This window comes from Pseudoliparis swirei, chromosome 6 (genome assembly GCF_029220125.1).
Source record: "Pseudoliparis swirei isolate HS2019 ecotype Mariana Trench chromosome 6, NWPU_hadal_v1, whole genome shotgun sequence".
NCBI lineage: Eukaryota > Metazoa > Chordata > Actinopteri > Perciformes > Liparidae > Pseudoliparis > Pseudoliparis swirei.
In genome coordinates, this window is record NC_079393.1 from 26,685,491 (window position 1) to 26,702,214 (window position 16,724).

General features: G+C 48.1%; 1 protein-coding gene across 8 annotated transcripts in view; it reads right to left on the reverse strand.

Annotated features, from left to right (window-relative positions):
* LOC130194743 (liprin-beta-2-like) overlaps positions 1–16,724 on the reverse strand; it is a 119,448-nt gene that overhangs the window by 67,696 nt on the left and 35,028 nt on the right. For 6 of the 8 annotated variants that reach the window (XM_056415871.1, XM_056415870.1, XM_056415874.1 and 3 more), the window contains 2 exons: positions 10,840–10,926; positions 569–682 (listed from right to left, as the gene is read on the reverse strand). In XM_056415871.1, coding sequence (XP_056271846.1) covers positions 569–682; positions 10,840–10,926 — 201 coding nt within the window. Of the gene's footprint in view, positions 1–568; positions 683–988; positions 1,051–10,839; positions 10,927–16,724 lie in introns of those variants that run through there. The other 2 variants (XM_056415878.1, XM_056415876.1) reach the window with 2 other exon arrangements.

Genomic DNA, 16,724 nt, shown 5'->3' on the forward strand with positions numbered 1-16,724 from the left:
GATGGACAGACGGGAGCTGGTCCTGTGATCCCAGAGCGGCACACATCCCACACGCTAAAGCCCTCTGAGGCTACTTTGACATCTGAGATTTTGGGCTATACAAAATAAACTGAATTGAATCGTGAAAAAAGTTATCATGTTAATAGTTGTTTTCAAAATGTAATAACAATAAATAACCACAAAGAAATAATCTAAGAAAACACTTTGAATCTGTAAACTACTGTCTAATAGTCTTATTATTGTCTAATAGTCTTATTATTGTCATTTTTATGACAATTGCTCGCCTAAATAAGCCTAATTATTATTTTTGAACAAAGGTTAAATGTTATTTCACAAGTTTCTAAAAGTGCCCCAATTTGTTTTTAAATGCTCCAGGATGAAGTCAGTGGGGAAAAACTGCCCCCTAAATAAGTTCCTACTTCCTGCAACACCCAGCTGTCACTCAGCCACCTGGAGGCCGGGTGTGTGTGTGTGTGTGTGTGTGTGTGTGTGTGTGTGTGTGTGTGTGTGTGTGTGTGTGTGTGTGTGTGTGTGTGTGTGGGGCTGACACACACCTGTGCTGCCTCACCTGTTGCAGCAGCTCCTCTGTGGAGGCCAGCTTCTTCTGGTGCTCCTCCAGACTGCTCTCCAGGTCCCTGATCTTCTCCCCCTGGGCCTCCACCTGGTCGGTCAGAACGCCCACCTGCAGAGGGGGACACGTTCACACACACACTCAGACCGACTGAGACGGAGCTGAACGGACCAGGACGTACACACACACACACATTCACACAGAAACCACCGGGACACACGTCTACGCCGTGGCGATGGAAGTTTCATGAAACACAAACACCAATCTAAGGGTCTCCGCCCCACCATCGCCTGCCCTCGCCCTCTTGCTTCACTCCACACACCCCGCCCTCCAAAACCACTCCCACCCACCGCGTGGTGGCTCGCTCAGGAATGTGTGTTTATGACATTCACCGGTCTCCCAGATCACGACACTCACCTCCCGTCCCGGCAGTCTCCCTGGCTCCTCCCCCTTTGCAGCCGACTCACGGCACACACGGGCAACACGGAGCCGGCAGCATCGTCTCGACACGCATCACCATCCAGATGTAAACAACAACACCTCGGCCGCGTGTCGTCACTCAGTACCAGAGGTGTGTGTGTGTGTGTGTGTGTGTAAATGTAGACAAGTGAGTGAATGAACCAGTCACATCTCAACTCTAGTGTGTGTGTAGCAGCTATAACATGTGTTTGACTATTACCCGACTGTATAAAGCCTCTCTCTCTCTCTCACACACACAGTGTGTGTATGCTAACACACACCTGAAGGAGAGGCCGGTCGAGGGGAAAGTCACCCAGAGAACGTGTCGACAGCCAGCTCAATCGGGAGAACTCCAGTCACCTCCAACGTCAACCAATCACAGATGGGCCCAGACGCACAATGTGTAACAAGTAGGTGTGTGTGTGTGTGTGTGTGTGTGTGTGAGACCAGAGCGTAAAAAAAAAAAAGATCCAGTCACATAACCTGAGCCGGTGTGGAAAAACAAACACAGTCAGGTGAGCGGAGCCTGAGGACGACTGTCTGTCATATCAACCCGTGGAAGTAGCGGAATGTATATCTGTTATTAGTTCTATTTCATCCTTCCTGACCGCCAGAGGCGGTGCTTAGCACTGGATATCTTCCGTCTTGCGCATAGCAGGTCGAGTATTAATAACAACAAAGTCACCCGTGACCTCGGATGACCCGCCCACCGGGTATAAGTTCCGGTGTCATCCCGAGATCAGTTCTTTTTCATCTTCTCGCAAACGCAGGCATCAGCTAAGGCTGAAGTTTAACTGAAGCTCGTCGCGGGGAGCCTTGTGACCAAATGGTCGGAGTTGCGATCCGTCGCCCTCCAGAGGCTGCGACGAGCTCTCCTCCGAGGGGCAGGGCGTTGCGTTTCTCTACGGCGGTCCGTCGAGGCGGACCGGAGAACGCACGAGTCTTCTTCGGTCTTCACCAGAGCGCCTTCACCGCAAGCTTCAATCGGGTGAGATCGAATACAATTGTTGCCTATGACGGCATATCCCACAGGAGCAGAGCTCGTTCCTGCTAACTGTGTGCTAACGGGAGCACGTCCGCTCGGTGCTGCTACACCGGCGCGACCGGCTCTCTGTAGCGATTGAGATAGCGTGTGTGTTGACTTTGGTAGCATTGCCGCCGTGCATAGCTAGCAGAGTGTGTCCACTCAGGCTAACGGAGCCTACGCTAAATCCGACAGCTACCTCCTGTTCCACAGGACCTCGGCCCAAGTAGTGGAGCGCTCTCGCTCAGGCTACTGTTGGGCGATTACAGCGCTAACGAGAGCGCGTCCGCTCGTTGCGGCTGGATGCCACACTGCTACACCGCGACCGGCTTCCAGTGAGCAGAGCGTCCCGCTCAGGCTCACCGGGGGGACGCTAGGGAGGCTATAAGTCGATACTGATGCATACTGCACATGTACCTCTATGACATCGCCGCTGTTGCAGCTAGCAGAGCGTCTCCACTCAGGCTAACTAATGCCACGCTAATGCTGACAGCTACCAGACGAGTGAAGTGTGTCCTCACTCTCTCATTAGACATGCTGTTTTCTGACCCGTGCTCACGGGATCAGCGTCTACAGTAGTGCAGAGCTCTCGCTCAGGCTTACTGGGAGGACACCAGTAAGTACAGTGGTCATACTAGTGGAGAGGGTCCTCGAAGAGACCTGCCCTCTCACTACGACTGTTTCCACAGGACCTGCTCCCCCGTAGCACAGGCTTTCGCCCAGGCTACTCGTGGGATGCTTGTAATTACAGCTACTGTACTAGTCAAGCGTGTCCTCACTTCCTCTCTCTAGAGAGGCTGTTCTCTAGACCGCTTTCTAAACTGTCTCCACGGAACCCGTTTCCACAGTAACAGAGTGCTCTCGCTGAAGTTTACTGATAGGACACCAGTAATCACAGCTACTGTATTGAAGAGGTGTCCTCGCTCTAGACGGGCTGTCTCTGTCCTGCTCGACAGGACCTGGGCCACAGTAGCGGAGTGCTACTGCTGCGACCCTAGCTGCTACAGCTACCGTACGAGTGAGGGCAGCGTTACGCTCTACCCTCACTAGACGGGCTGTCTCTGTCCTGCTCCACAGGACCTGCACTGCAGTAGCGGAGTGCGCTCGCTCTAGCTCCTGCTAGGACCCCAACAGACAGGTCAGGTCAGCTCCAGGCCAGCCGACCAGTTGCAAGCGCCGGCTAGGAGCCGCAGGGGCTCCCCTAGCAGTTCAATCGGGCAGGCTAGCTTATAGAGTAGGTCTGCTGACCGCAGAACTAGCTCAGATAAGTCACCACCCTAGTGCAGGGAGGACTGAAGCATCAGATCCACCCACGGCTAGTCCTTTCCCAACGGAGGACATCCCAGTGGCAGTGTCCACCAATCTCCTTACTGGAGGACGGTGACAAGCGGCCCACCCACCCTTCTGGGCCTGGTTCCCATTCCTCAGGCCATAGCCCCTTGTAGGGGCAGTCGACCCCATCGTGTTCGTCATTCGCTGGGCACAGGAACTGCTGGATATACAGCAGCCGGAACCCCACGCACGCTAGTGCATTCTTCAGGGGCATTGCCGGCCCTGCCACCTTTTCAGTCTCCTCCAGAGCCTATCTGGGGGGTTACCATCTTACGATAGTTCACCGACCCCCGCGGCCCTCGCAGGATATGACAAAAAGTGGCCTTCGTCCCATGCCATCCATTGAGCTGACTATCGCATCCATCGGTTTTTCCCCAAGGGGACTCCGAGGCCGGATGACCGGTACCCTCAAGCCCAGTCGGTTCTCAGGTGACCATTTTACCGTGCTTACTACACGGCAACTCCCCCTCATATGTCATACTTGACTACAGCCTCAGTGATGCTTCGCTGCAGGCATGTGCACTTACGTCGAGTGAACCTGGGCGCCTAATGCTCTCCAGGGTTCAGACCAGCTGTTTGGCCGGCGCAGGCACCCTTGTCGGAGGCATGTAGGAACAACCTCCCTACTGTCCCAGTGAAATCAGGGACCTGCTCTACAGGCGCAGCAGCGCACGGTGCAAGCCGGTTAGACCAGGCAGCAGTTATCTGGTCTTCGCAGGACCGTGTCCACACCCCGCAGACTCGGGGGCGCCACATCTTGACTTTCTCATGCTGAGCACAGCAGACATCCTTCGTGTGGTCTCCAGAGGAGATCGGCTCATGTCTGTCGACTTAAGGGAGGCCTTTTGTCAGGCTCCTAGAATGCTTCACAGACGGTTGCTCTGTTATGCTTTCCAAAGCCGTTATTCCCAGGCTTCTTCTATGTGGACTTCCCCAGGAGTTTCTACAAAAGGCGTTACTGCCGCCCTGCAATCACCAGGGCGTGAGGAAACTGCCATCCTGGACGATCTGGCTATGTGCGCCATACCCATTTAGGGCCACACAGTGCATTACTTGCACTCTCTCACGCCGCCCGGTTGGGCCTTCGTGAACAAACAACTGTCTGAGCCATTCTCAGAGCATAACATTTATTGGTGTAGTTCTAGATGCAGCCACTAAGCGGGCCTGGCCGTCACTCAGACAGGTGGACAGCATCCTCTGCAGCCTTCCCCTCTCTGAGGGGGCAGATGGCTGTCTTTTATCCTCTCTTCTATCGGGTAAATTGACAGCTGCATCAGCTGTCTTACACTCTTTCTCACGCTGCCCGGTTGGGCCTTCGTGAACATAAAGAGTTTTCTGAGCCATTCTCGGAACATAACCTTCATTGGTATAGCTCTAGATGCAGCCACTAAGTGGGCCTGCCCGTCACTCAAGCAGGTAGGTACTCTCTGAGGGTGCAGGCAGTGGTCTTTTATCCCTTTTTTCCTTGCCTATGGGGCAAATGCTTGGGCTGCTGTCGCGGTGCCCTTCGCATGGAGGGCCTAACAGCCTTCGCCAGGGGCCACAGGCACAAGATGGGGGTCACAGTGGTGCCCTCGGCTCTATCCCCGTAGAGGGTGAGAGCATACCCGTCAGAGGGTATCCCCAGGGAAGGGGTCCGCCCCACCGGGAGGTCGCCACAGCAGACTCCCGCCTCTCGAAGTGGGGCGCAGTCTGGCGGTACAGGACTTCAAGAGGACAGTCTATTCGCGACACTTGGGTCTGGAGCCACAGGCCATGCACCTAGCGCTCAAACAGTTCCTGCCATACTTGGGAGGGAATATGTACTTGTTGGGCGAGACATCGCCTCAACCACGTGTTGGCTTGAACCTCCAGGGGTCTCTAGGGCTGCAGAGCTGCTACGGAGCTCCCGTGCCCTTCTGATTTTTCTTACTCCGGTAACCCTTCACCTGACCAATTTTCGGGCGAGGTATCGACCAGGAGAACGGAACCAGGGCGTTCCCACATTTCCGCTGATCTTGCCAACTACTCGGGGTCTTCAACAGGGCCACCGAATTTTGCTGGTGGCCCCCTTGCGTCCAGCCAGGACTTGGTTCCCCTGGCTGCACAGACTTCGCTGTGAGACGCCACGGTGCCTCGCTGACATGCGGGACCCCTAGCACAGCTAGATGGTGGGACCTGCCATCCCGATCCCGGCCGTGCCCAACAAAGGGCTTGGCCGCAGGAGAGCAGAAGCAGCTGAACAGAATCAGTCCAGAGGACTATTCTAAATGCCGGAGTGCCATCCGTCTACGAGACATGTGCAGACCGAAGCCGCTTCCCGACCAGCGGACGGAGGGACCCAGTACGGTGCCTCGTGCCTACGGTACTCACGCCTCCGTCATCCCTTCTAGTTAAGGGCATGTCTGCCTCTATCCTGAGGGCCTACATAGCATGCTAAAGCCGACAATGATGCGGAACAGCCACAAGCTGGTGTCCCTCTTCATAAGGAGGGCCTCAGTGACTATCCCCTGAGCCCCGAGGGCTCCTCCAGGGGACTCGCCCGTGGTACTGGACACCCTATGCTCGCCTCCCTTCGAACCCTTGGCAGAGGCAGAGCTGTGGTTGCTGTCGGCAAAGACCTTTCATCCTTGCCATAACTGCGGCAGAGCAAGTAGGCAAGCTACACGCCCTGTCGGTCAATGAGCCTTGTCTGAGGGGAACTCAGATGGCTCGGGTGTCACACTGCGGCCAAAGCAGTGGCTTCCCAAAGGTGCTGGCACGCTCGGGTCTCAACCAGCCTGTCCAGCCTGCACAGCTTGACCACCATAACTAGTCAGTTAGGGTGGATCTAAGAAGGGCTATGCCACTGCAGAACAGTGCCTGTTCCACTAGATAGTGGAGGCCATTGCCTGTGCATAGGTGGTGAACGTCCGTGCTCTGCCATCCAGAGCAGGGTGTTCTACCAACAGCGTTCCCACATCACGGGCGACCCTGAGAGGTATGCCCGTAGGGAATATAGGTGCATATGTATTCAACAGCCTCAGGGGCATCGTTGCGCACATTCACCAGAGACTACAGAGTGAACGGGAACACCCTCCATGCATTCAAGATTCAAGATGTTTTATTTGTCACATACACACACAGGGTGTGCAGTGAAATGAAAGTGGCAATGCTCAGCAGGAATGTGCAAGGGCAACAAGTACACACTATTTACAAATAAAAAACAACACAATATTTACAGTAAGTGTGTGTGTGTGTGTGTGTGTGTGTGTGCCTAAGAGGGCAGTGTGTGGGTCTATGTGGGGTCCTGGTGAGGTCGGAGTTCACAATCCTGATGGCCTGAGGAAAGAAACTCCGTCTCAGTCTCTCTGTTCTTGCAGCGTGACTACGGAGGCGCCTGCCTGACCGCAGCAGCTGAAACAGTCTGTTGTTGGGGTGGTGAGGATCCTTCATGATCCTGCCGGCTCTGGTTCTGCACCTCCTGGTGTACAAGTCCTGCAGGGTGGGAGTGTAGTTCCAATAGTGCGCTCAGCCGAGCACTACTCTCTGCAGAGCCTTCCTGTCCTGAGCGGAGCAGTTGCCAAACCAGGCTGTGATGCTTCCTGTCAGGACGCTCTCTACAGCTCCAGAGTAGAAGGACTGAAGGATCCTCTGGGAAACTTTAAATTTCCTCAGCTGCCTGAGGTGGTAGAGGCGCTGCCTTGCCTTTCTCACCAGAGTGTCTGTGTTCGTTGACCATGTCAGATCCTCGGTGATGTGGACTCCCAGGTATTTATACCCGCTCACCCTCTCCACAGTAGTCCCGTTAATCCCCAGTGGTGAGTACGTCCTCTGTTGATGTACCCTCCTAAAGTCCACAATCAGCTCCTTAGTTTTGGTGACATTCATGATGAGGCTGTTGTCCTGGCACCAGAGTGACAGATCAGCAACTTCCTCCAGGTAGGCCTTTTCGTCGTTGTCGGAGATCAGGCCCACCACCACTGTGTCATCCGCAAACTTGATGATGGTGTTGGAGCTGAACCTGGCCACACAGTCATGTGTGTACAGGAGTACAGTAGGGGCTGAGGACGCAACCCTGGGGGATCCTGTGTTCAGGGTGAGGGATTTGGAGTGTGTCTGCCCACCCTGACCACCTGTGGCCTGGCGGTCAGGAAGTCCAGGATCCAAGCACACAGGGGTGTTCAGTCCCAGCTCAATCAGCTTGCCGGCCAGTCTGGAGGGACTATGGTGTTGAAAGCTGAACTATAATCAATGAACAGCAGTCTCACATAGCCCCCTCTGGCTGTCCAGATGAGAGAGTGTGGTGTGCAGTACCTGGGAGACAGCATCATCCGTGGATCTGTTTGGGCGATAAGCAAACTGCAGCGGGTCCATGGAGGAAGGAGGAAGGCGCAGATGTAGTCCTTTATCAGCCTCTCAAAGCATTTCATGACCACCGAGGTGAGGGCCACGGTCGGTAGTCATTCATACATGCTGGAGAAGCATTCTTGGGCACAGGGACAATAGTGGATCTCTTGAAGCAGGCGGGGACCACGGACTCAGCCAGGGAGAGGTTGAATATTGTGGTGAACACTGGAGCTAGCTGGTTAGCACAGGTCTTCAGTACTCGCCCAGATATGCCATCTGGACCTGCAGCTTTCCTGGTGTTCACCCTCAACAGAGCCCTCCTCACACTGTGCTCGGTCACAGAGAGTGTGTGTTCATCCCCAGCGGTAGAACTCACCTTGGCTACGCTAACGGTGTTGTTGTTAGCCGGCGAGCTAGCGCTGTTGTTGCTAGCCTCAAACCGTGCATAAAATGAATTCAGGTCGTCCGCTAGGGATGCGTCGGCACTCACCATTGCAGGTGGTTCTCCGTCCAAATCCTCTGCTTGAGTCATATGAGGTAGTTTCCTTGGGATTCCTCGTGACTCTGTTGGTATAAGTCATCCAGTGCTAAGCACCGCCTCTGGCGGTCAGGAAGGATGAAATAGAATGCAAGTTACGTATGTAACTATAGTTCTATGAATCCTGGATGACCGCCAGAGTTCTTAGTCACTCGGAATCTCGTGAGTTCGCGAGAAGATTCCGTAGAACTGATCTCGGGATGACACCGGAACTTATACCCGGTGGGCGGGTCATCCGAGGTCACGGGTGACTGTTGTTATTAATACTCGACCTGCTATGCGCAAGACGGAAGATATCCAGTGCTAAGCACCGCCTCTGGCGGTCATCCAGGATTCATAGAACCATAGTTACATACGTAACTTGCGTTTTATAAACTGGGGGACCTTCTGGATGTTTCTCCATATTATACACACAAAAAAACCTATTCAGAAACTTGAAGCTACCAACTGACCTGAGAGTATATATATAAATTTATAAATATAAATATATAAATATATAATCTTATATATACTGTATATATAATGCATATATTATATATATATTATACATATATATATAATATATATATACTGCATATATATTATATATATATACTGTATATAAATATTATATATATTGTATATATTATATACTGTATGTATGTATGTATATATATATATATATACACTACCGTTCAAAAGTTTGGGATCACTTGGAAATGTCCTTATTTTTCAAAGAAAAGCATTGTTTTTTTCAATGAAGATAACATTAAATCAATCAGAAATACAGTTTATACATTGTTAATGTGGTAAATGACTATTCTAGGTGGAAATGTCTGGTTTCTAATGAAATATCTCCATAGGTGTATAGAGGCCCATTTCCATCAACGATCACTCCAGTGTTCTAATGGTACATTGTGTTTGCTAATCGCCTTAGAAGACTAATGGATGATTAGAAAACCCTTGAAAACCCTTGTGCAATTATGTTCGCACAGCTGAAAACTGTTTTGCCGATTAGAGAAGCTATAAAACTGGCCTTCCTTTGAGCTAGTTGATTATCTGGAGCATCACATTTGTGGGTTCGATAAGACTCTCAAAATGGCCAGAAAAAAAGAACTTTCATGTGAAACTCGCCAGTCTATTCTTGTTCTTCGAAATGAAGGCTATTCCATGCGAGAAATTGCAAAGAAACTGAACATTTCCTACAGCGGTGTGTACTACTCCCTTCAGAGAACAGCACAAACGGGCTCTAACCAGAGCAGAAAGAGAAGTGGGAGGCCCCGGTGCACAACTCAGCAAGAAGACAAGAACATTAGAGTCTCTAGTTTGAGAAATAGACGCCTCACAGGTCCTCAACTGGCAGCTTCTTTAAATGGTACCCAAACGCCAGTGTCAACGTCAACAGTGAAGAGGCGACTCCGGGATGCTGGCCTTCTAGGCAGAGTGGCAAAGAAAAAGCCATATCTGAGACTGGCCAATGAAAAGAAAAGATTGGTATGGGCAAAAGAACACAGGCATTGGACAGAGGAAGATTGGAAAAAGGTGTTCTGGACAGATGAATCCAAGTTTGAGGTGTTTGGATCACACAGAAGAACATTTGTGAGAGCAGAACAGGTGAAAAGATGCTGGAAGAGTGCCTGACACCATCTGTCAAGCATGGTGGAGGTCATGTGATGGTCTGGGGCTGCTTTGGTGCTGGTAAAGTGGGAGATTTGTACCAGGTAAAGGGATTTTAAATAAGGAAGGCTATCACTCCATTTTGCAACGCCATGCCATACCCTGTGGGCAGCGCTTGATTGGAGCCAATTTCCTCCTCCAACAGGACAATGACCCAAAGCACACCTCCACATTGTGCAAGAACTATTGAGGGAAGAAGCAGGCAGCTGGTATGCTGTCTGTAATGGAGTGGCCAGCACAGTCACCAGATCTCAACCCCATTGAGCTGTTGTGGGAGCAGCTTGACCGTATGGTCCGCAAGAAGTGCCCATCAAGCCAATCCAACTTGTGGAGGTGCTTCAGGAAGCGTGGGGTGACATTTCAACAGATTACCTCAACAAATTAACAGCTAGAATGCCAAAGGTCTGCAATGCTGTCATTGCTGCAAAAGGAGCATTCTTTGACGAAAGCAAAGTTTGAAGAAAAAAATTAATACTTCAAATACAAATCATTATTTCTAACCTTGTCAATGTCTTGACTATATTTTCTATACACTTTGCAACTCATTTGATAAATAAAAGTGTGAGTTTTCATGGAAAACACGAAATTGTCTGGGTGATCCCAAACTTTTGAACGGTAGTGTATATATAAATATAATCTTCTCCTTTACCACGGAGCACTGATGATGATAGTTAGAGTCAAAGCTGTTGGTTATAAAAATATCGAGTCCTGTTCTCGGGTAACAGACGAGGAGCTAAGAGGTTCTCCTCCGTAACATCACTCCCTCCCGAGTCATTTACTTCAATAATCACGTTGAAATAAAAAAACAGCTCAACTAGAATTACAAGAGTGATGCTTGTGGATTGCGGGCGGACCACAGACGGATCCCACTGAGTCCAATGCAGGTGAGGACAGGTGTGTTCTGGCAGACGGACAGGAGGAGGTGTTGGTGATGCATCTCTCAGTCCTCACCTGAAGCACGAGAGACTCCTTGTCTCCTTCTAGGCGGAGCAGTCGTTCCTGGTAGGTCTCATGGGAGGCAGGAGAACACAGGTCCACCTGAAGGAGACGCAGAGAGGCATCAGGACGAGGAGTTGTCCTACGTCATCCGGAGCGAGCCCCGAAGCCCCAAAAACCTGCTGTGTGTGTCATCCAGGGTTCATACACATTTTGAAACATCAGGACTTAAAACCAAATGTCCACGACCAAACATTTTGTGACATTGGTGTAAACATGAAAAAGTGAGAAAACGTCGTATTTTAAACAACAATGAGATTTCCAAAACATACAGAATAAAACCTTAAATGACTCAAATGAATGCTGGACAAGTTACGGTGCGTTCACTTGCAGCGCGGAAAAATGTACGAGTATGAAGAGCGTATGCTGGCTTTATATTTTGAGCGTCATTCTTTTAAAAGCATATTAATTATTTAAAACTCAGCGTAAATGCACAATATGAATAAACAAAATGTCCATGACTTTCCCAAAACCGTTGGGATTTTTTTTCCAGGCCTAGAAATAACCATTTATAAACTCCAGGACTTTTCCAGGTTTTCCATGAGCATAGGAACCCTGTTAGTCAGAGTTTGGACCTCCAGATGAAAGCCAGACGTCCAACATAAACTTACTGCTTTGCTTTACTACCTGTTGATGCAATCATTACTGTAAATGAACAAAACAATAATACACTAGAACGAGCACTCGGTAGAGCGCATTCCTTCGCATATCACAAGATTGGGCATTGAATTATGAACATTTTGGCATTAGTTGCATGCAAATTGGATAAAAATGGACCGTGCTATAGTAAAAAGAAGATTTTGACCTTTTCATGACCTTGACCTTTGACCTGATCGATCCCAAAATATAATTAAATGGTCCCCGGATCATAACCAATCATCCCACCAAATTTCATTCGATTCGGTTTAATACTTTTCGAGTTATGCGAGTAACATGCATACAAATAAATAAATACACGGCGATCAAAACATAACCCTCCGCATTTTCAATGCAAAGGTAATAAACAATCATTACGGCCTGTTGCTATAATTAGATGATAATACTTTGTGTGAAGCCGTGGGCGTGGCTCCGAGAAGCAGTTGTTTAGTTGAGCCGTTGATTTGTTAAGTATCTTATCTCGGATCACTTTTTAAGAGATGGGTTATCACATTATTCACATGTCCTCTTAAATGTATGAAATGATTCCAGCTCGTAAAAATGACTATAATGGATGAGATGTATAAGGACTGAGGAGTCTGCCAGATGCATCATGGGAGATAAAGAAGAGAGCGCACTAGAGATGCTACAGACTCACAAAGCACATGATGGAGACTGATGAAATATCACGCGTCTTGGCCAGCATTGGCTCCGTAATGAAAGGCCACAATGTTCTGAAGCTCCTGTGACGCCTTTCATCTCATGTCCCTCTCAGCTCCGTCGACATATAGAAAGTAAAACCCTGAAAGAGATCTTTTCTTTCGAAGGCTGCAACTGTTGAGCTTATGACAGCATGATGGATCACACACCTCGGGAAATAAATATGAAAATCAAGGAGAACTATTTGAAATAAAGGTAGTCGAAAGAGTCAGATGATGTCCTGGGAGGAAAACATGATGCTCCGCCTCTGAAGCGTGACCCGATGACATCATGTTGCTCTCAGCTGCAGAGGCTCAACACAGCAAACAGACCACAGCTTTTCACAATAAAGCTGACAAACTCTAAACTATGAGCATTTATATTGTTTCCACACGGCTTTAAATGCTCCAGCATTCACTCACAAGCACAAACTAACATGGACTAGCATGCACTAACTAACATACACTCACATGCACTAACTATGAATACTTAAATATGGCGTGCAGCCCAGCCACAGCTGTCTGTACTGTGGAGGGAGGAGGAGATACACCCACTAGCACCTCCTCATGGGGTTTACCCTCTGAAGACGGGCTCCTCCTCCTGGTCTTCAGAGGGTAAACATCTGCATCTGAGGCTTGAAGCTCGTATCTGATAATCGGAGTTCACGATGAACTGCGTGAACTCCTAAACATCGACGTTGCTCATGGAACATAAGGAGAGCCACGGTTAGCATCCCGCACTCACTCACTCACTCACACACACACACACACACACACACACACACACACACACACACACACACACACACACACACACACACACACACACACACACACACACACACACACACACACACACACACACACACACACACACACGACTTTTCTAGGACTTTAAACCAAATGTCCGTCTCGGGTGTAGACATGAAACAGTCGTATCTAAACGAACAATGAGAATCCCAAAGCATAACAGTAGATATACCGTGTAAATTAACATATGATGAGAACAAATCTCCAGGACTTGTCCAAAACTTTTGGGATTTAATTTTTTCCAATGACTTTTCCAGCTTCTCCATGACCGCACGAGCCCGGCTACTATTTAGGTTTGCAGCGCTGTCACATAATACTTCCTGGCCTGTGGTGGGTCAGGAAGTATTTAACTCTACTGCAATCACAGCACTTACAGAGCTGATAAAGGAGCCGGGCCGGGCCGGGCCATCAGTCTGTCAGCACTAGTTTAGCTCACTTGATACCGCCAAGAACAAACCTCCTCAAACAAACAGTTAGTTTGTGAAATTACTGAAATATAATATACATATATACAGTATATATATACACATACATACATATATATACACATATATATATATACACATATATACATATATATACATACTAGGGCTGTGAAACGATTAACATTTTTAATCATGTTAATCACAGGTTTCTGTGGATTAATCATAATTAATCACATATATACATTTACAGGGCTCTCAAGACAGGCAAGAGCTCCGAGAAGAGTTGTTGACGGGAGGGCTGCTAGTGATTTTTCTTTGCTCTGCGGCGACCGCGATCGACATATTGAGCACCCCTGCATTAAAACATTACAGAGCCGAGAGTTTTTTTCAGCGTGAGAAATACGATGTGTGGCGGGAGTGCGGGAGTTAAGACCGAAATGCGTGAGTCTCACGCTCAATGCGTGACACTTGAGAGCCCTACATTTATACACAGAGGGGCACATAACTTGCTCACCAGTGCGCGCGCCGGCATCCGAGCTCTGCGGTGCGCGAGACGGAGATCGGAGTCGTGTTAACGCGACACTAGAGACAGAATGACACGCTGCTGGAGAGACGACCAACAACAGACGGATTGGAAGCTCATTCCACCCATGCGTTAAAAAAACAACCTAATTAATCCTGTAATTTAATTAACTGAGTTAACGCGTTATTTTTCACAGCACTAATATATACACATACATACATATATATACATATATATACATATGATCATACAGATCATTTAAAACAAATGATAGGCACACTTCAGGGCTTCAACCACTTGATAAGAACTACAACATGTCCCATCCCTTTTGTAGTCCTATGATCTTCTTTGTATACATTCCTGATGTAATGCCCAACACACATCCTCGTCCTCGTCTGCACTTTATTCATTGTTTTATTATTTCTGTTGGAGCTATTTTGTACCCGTTTGGTTTCCGACCTCTGTAATGGGATTACATGTCGTCCCTCCTGCGTCGGCCAATGGGGATCCAGTTAGTAAACTACACTCATCACCAGAGACGGAGAACATTTTGGATTGATGTTACTTATATATATTTTAAGTAGTGATGGTGACGGGCGTGAGGGAGTCGTCCCCCTTAGTGAAGCCAGAGAGTGTGCAGAGTGTGAACGGTGAGACGCTCTGGACAGTGCAGTTGCAGTGTGTGTGTGTGTGTGTGTGTGTGTGGAGGGGGGGGGGGGGGGGGGCTAACGACATGCAGGGAATGATCCCAGTGTGCAGGAATGCATGACAACATCCAGGACAGCACCCACTGGGAAGGATTCACAAACCAGCCCCACGGCGTCACGCTGCTGGACACACATGAGAACTAGAAGTAGAACTAGATTCACGATTAAGTCGTAGAAGAGTACACACACTGAACTGGTTACTTTAAATCCAGTCGTGAGCCGTAGTGGGACATGATCCTGAAGCATGTGGAATACATTAGACATATATATATATATATATATATACACACACACATATACACATATACATACATATATGTATGTATAAATATATATATATATATATAAATACATATGTATATATACATATATATAGATATACGTATATATATATATATATATACATACATATATATACACTACCGTTCAAAAGTTTGGGATCACCCAGACAATTTCATGTTTTCCATGAAAACTCACACTTTTATTTATCAAATGAGTTGCAAAGTGTATAGAAAATATAGTCAAGACATTGACAAGGTTAGAAATAATGATTTGTATTTGAAGTATTAATTTTTTTCTTCAAACTTTGCTTTCGTCAAAGAATGCTCCTTTTGCAGCAATTCCAGCATTGCAGACCTTTGGCATTCTAGCTGTTAATTTGTTGCGGTAATCTGTTGAAATGTCACCCCACGCTTCCTGAAGCACCACAAGTTGGATTGGCTTGATGGGCACTTCTTGCGGACCATACGGTCAAGCTGCTCCCACAACAGCTCAATGGGGTTGAGATCTGGTGACTGTGCTGGCCACTCCATTACAGACAGCAAGCTGCCTGCTTCTTCCCTCAATAGTTCTGGCACAATGTGGAGGTGTGCTTTGGGTCATTGTCCTGTTGGAGGAGGACATTGGCTCCAATCAAGCGCTGCCCACAGGGTATGGCATGGCGTTGCAAAATGGAGTGATAGCCTTCCTTATTTAAAATCCCTTTTACCTGGTACAAATCTCCCACTTTACCAGCACCAAAGCAGCCCCAGACCATCACATGACCTCCACCATGCTTGACAGATGGTGTCAGGCACTCTTCCAGCATCTTTTCACCTGTTCTGCGTCTCACAAATGTTCTTCTGTGTGATCCAAACACCTCAAACTTGGATTCATCTGTCCAGAACACCTTTTTCCAATCTTCCTCTGTCCAATGCCTGTGTTCTTTTGCCCATACCAATCTTTTCTTTTATTGGCCAGTCTCAGATATGGCTTTTCTTTGCCACTCTGCCTAGAAGGCCAGCATCCCGGAGTCGCCTCTTCACTGTCGATGTTGACACTGGCGTTTTGCGGGTACCATTTAAAGAAGCTGCCAGTTGAGTACCTGTGAGGCGTCTATTTCTCAAACTAGAGACTCTAATGTACTTGTCTTCTTGCTGAGTTGTGCACCGGGGCCTCCCACTTCTCTTTCTGCTCTGGTTAGAGCCCGTTGGTGCTGTTCTCTGAAGGGAGTAGTACACACCGCTGTAGGAAATGTTCAGTTTCTTTGCAATTTCTCACATGGAATAGCCTTCATTTCTAAGAACAAGAATAGACTGGCGAGTTTCACATGAAAGTTCTTTTTTTCTGGCCATTTTGAGAGTCTTATCGAACCCACAAATGTGATGCTCCAGATAATCAACTAGCTCAAAGGAAGGCCAGTTTTATAGCTTCTCTCATCGGCAAAACAGTTTTCAGCTGTGCTAACATAATTGCACAAGGGTTTTCAAGGGCTTTCTAATCATCCATTAGTCTTCTAAGGCGATTAGCAAACACAATGTACCATTAGAACACTGGAGTGATCGTTGATGGAAATGGGCCTCTATACACCTATGGAGATATTTCATTAGAAACCAGACGTTTCCACCTAGAATAGTCATTTACCACATTAACAATGTATAGAGTGTATTTCTGATTGATTTAATGTTATCTTCATTGAAAAAAACAATGCTTTTCTTTGAAAAATAAGGACATTTCTAAGTGATCCCAAACTTTTGAACGGTAGTGTATATATACATATACA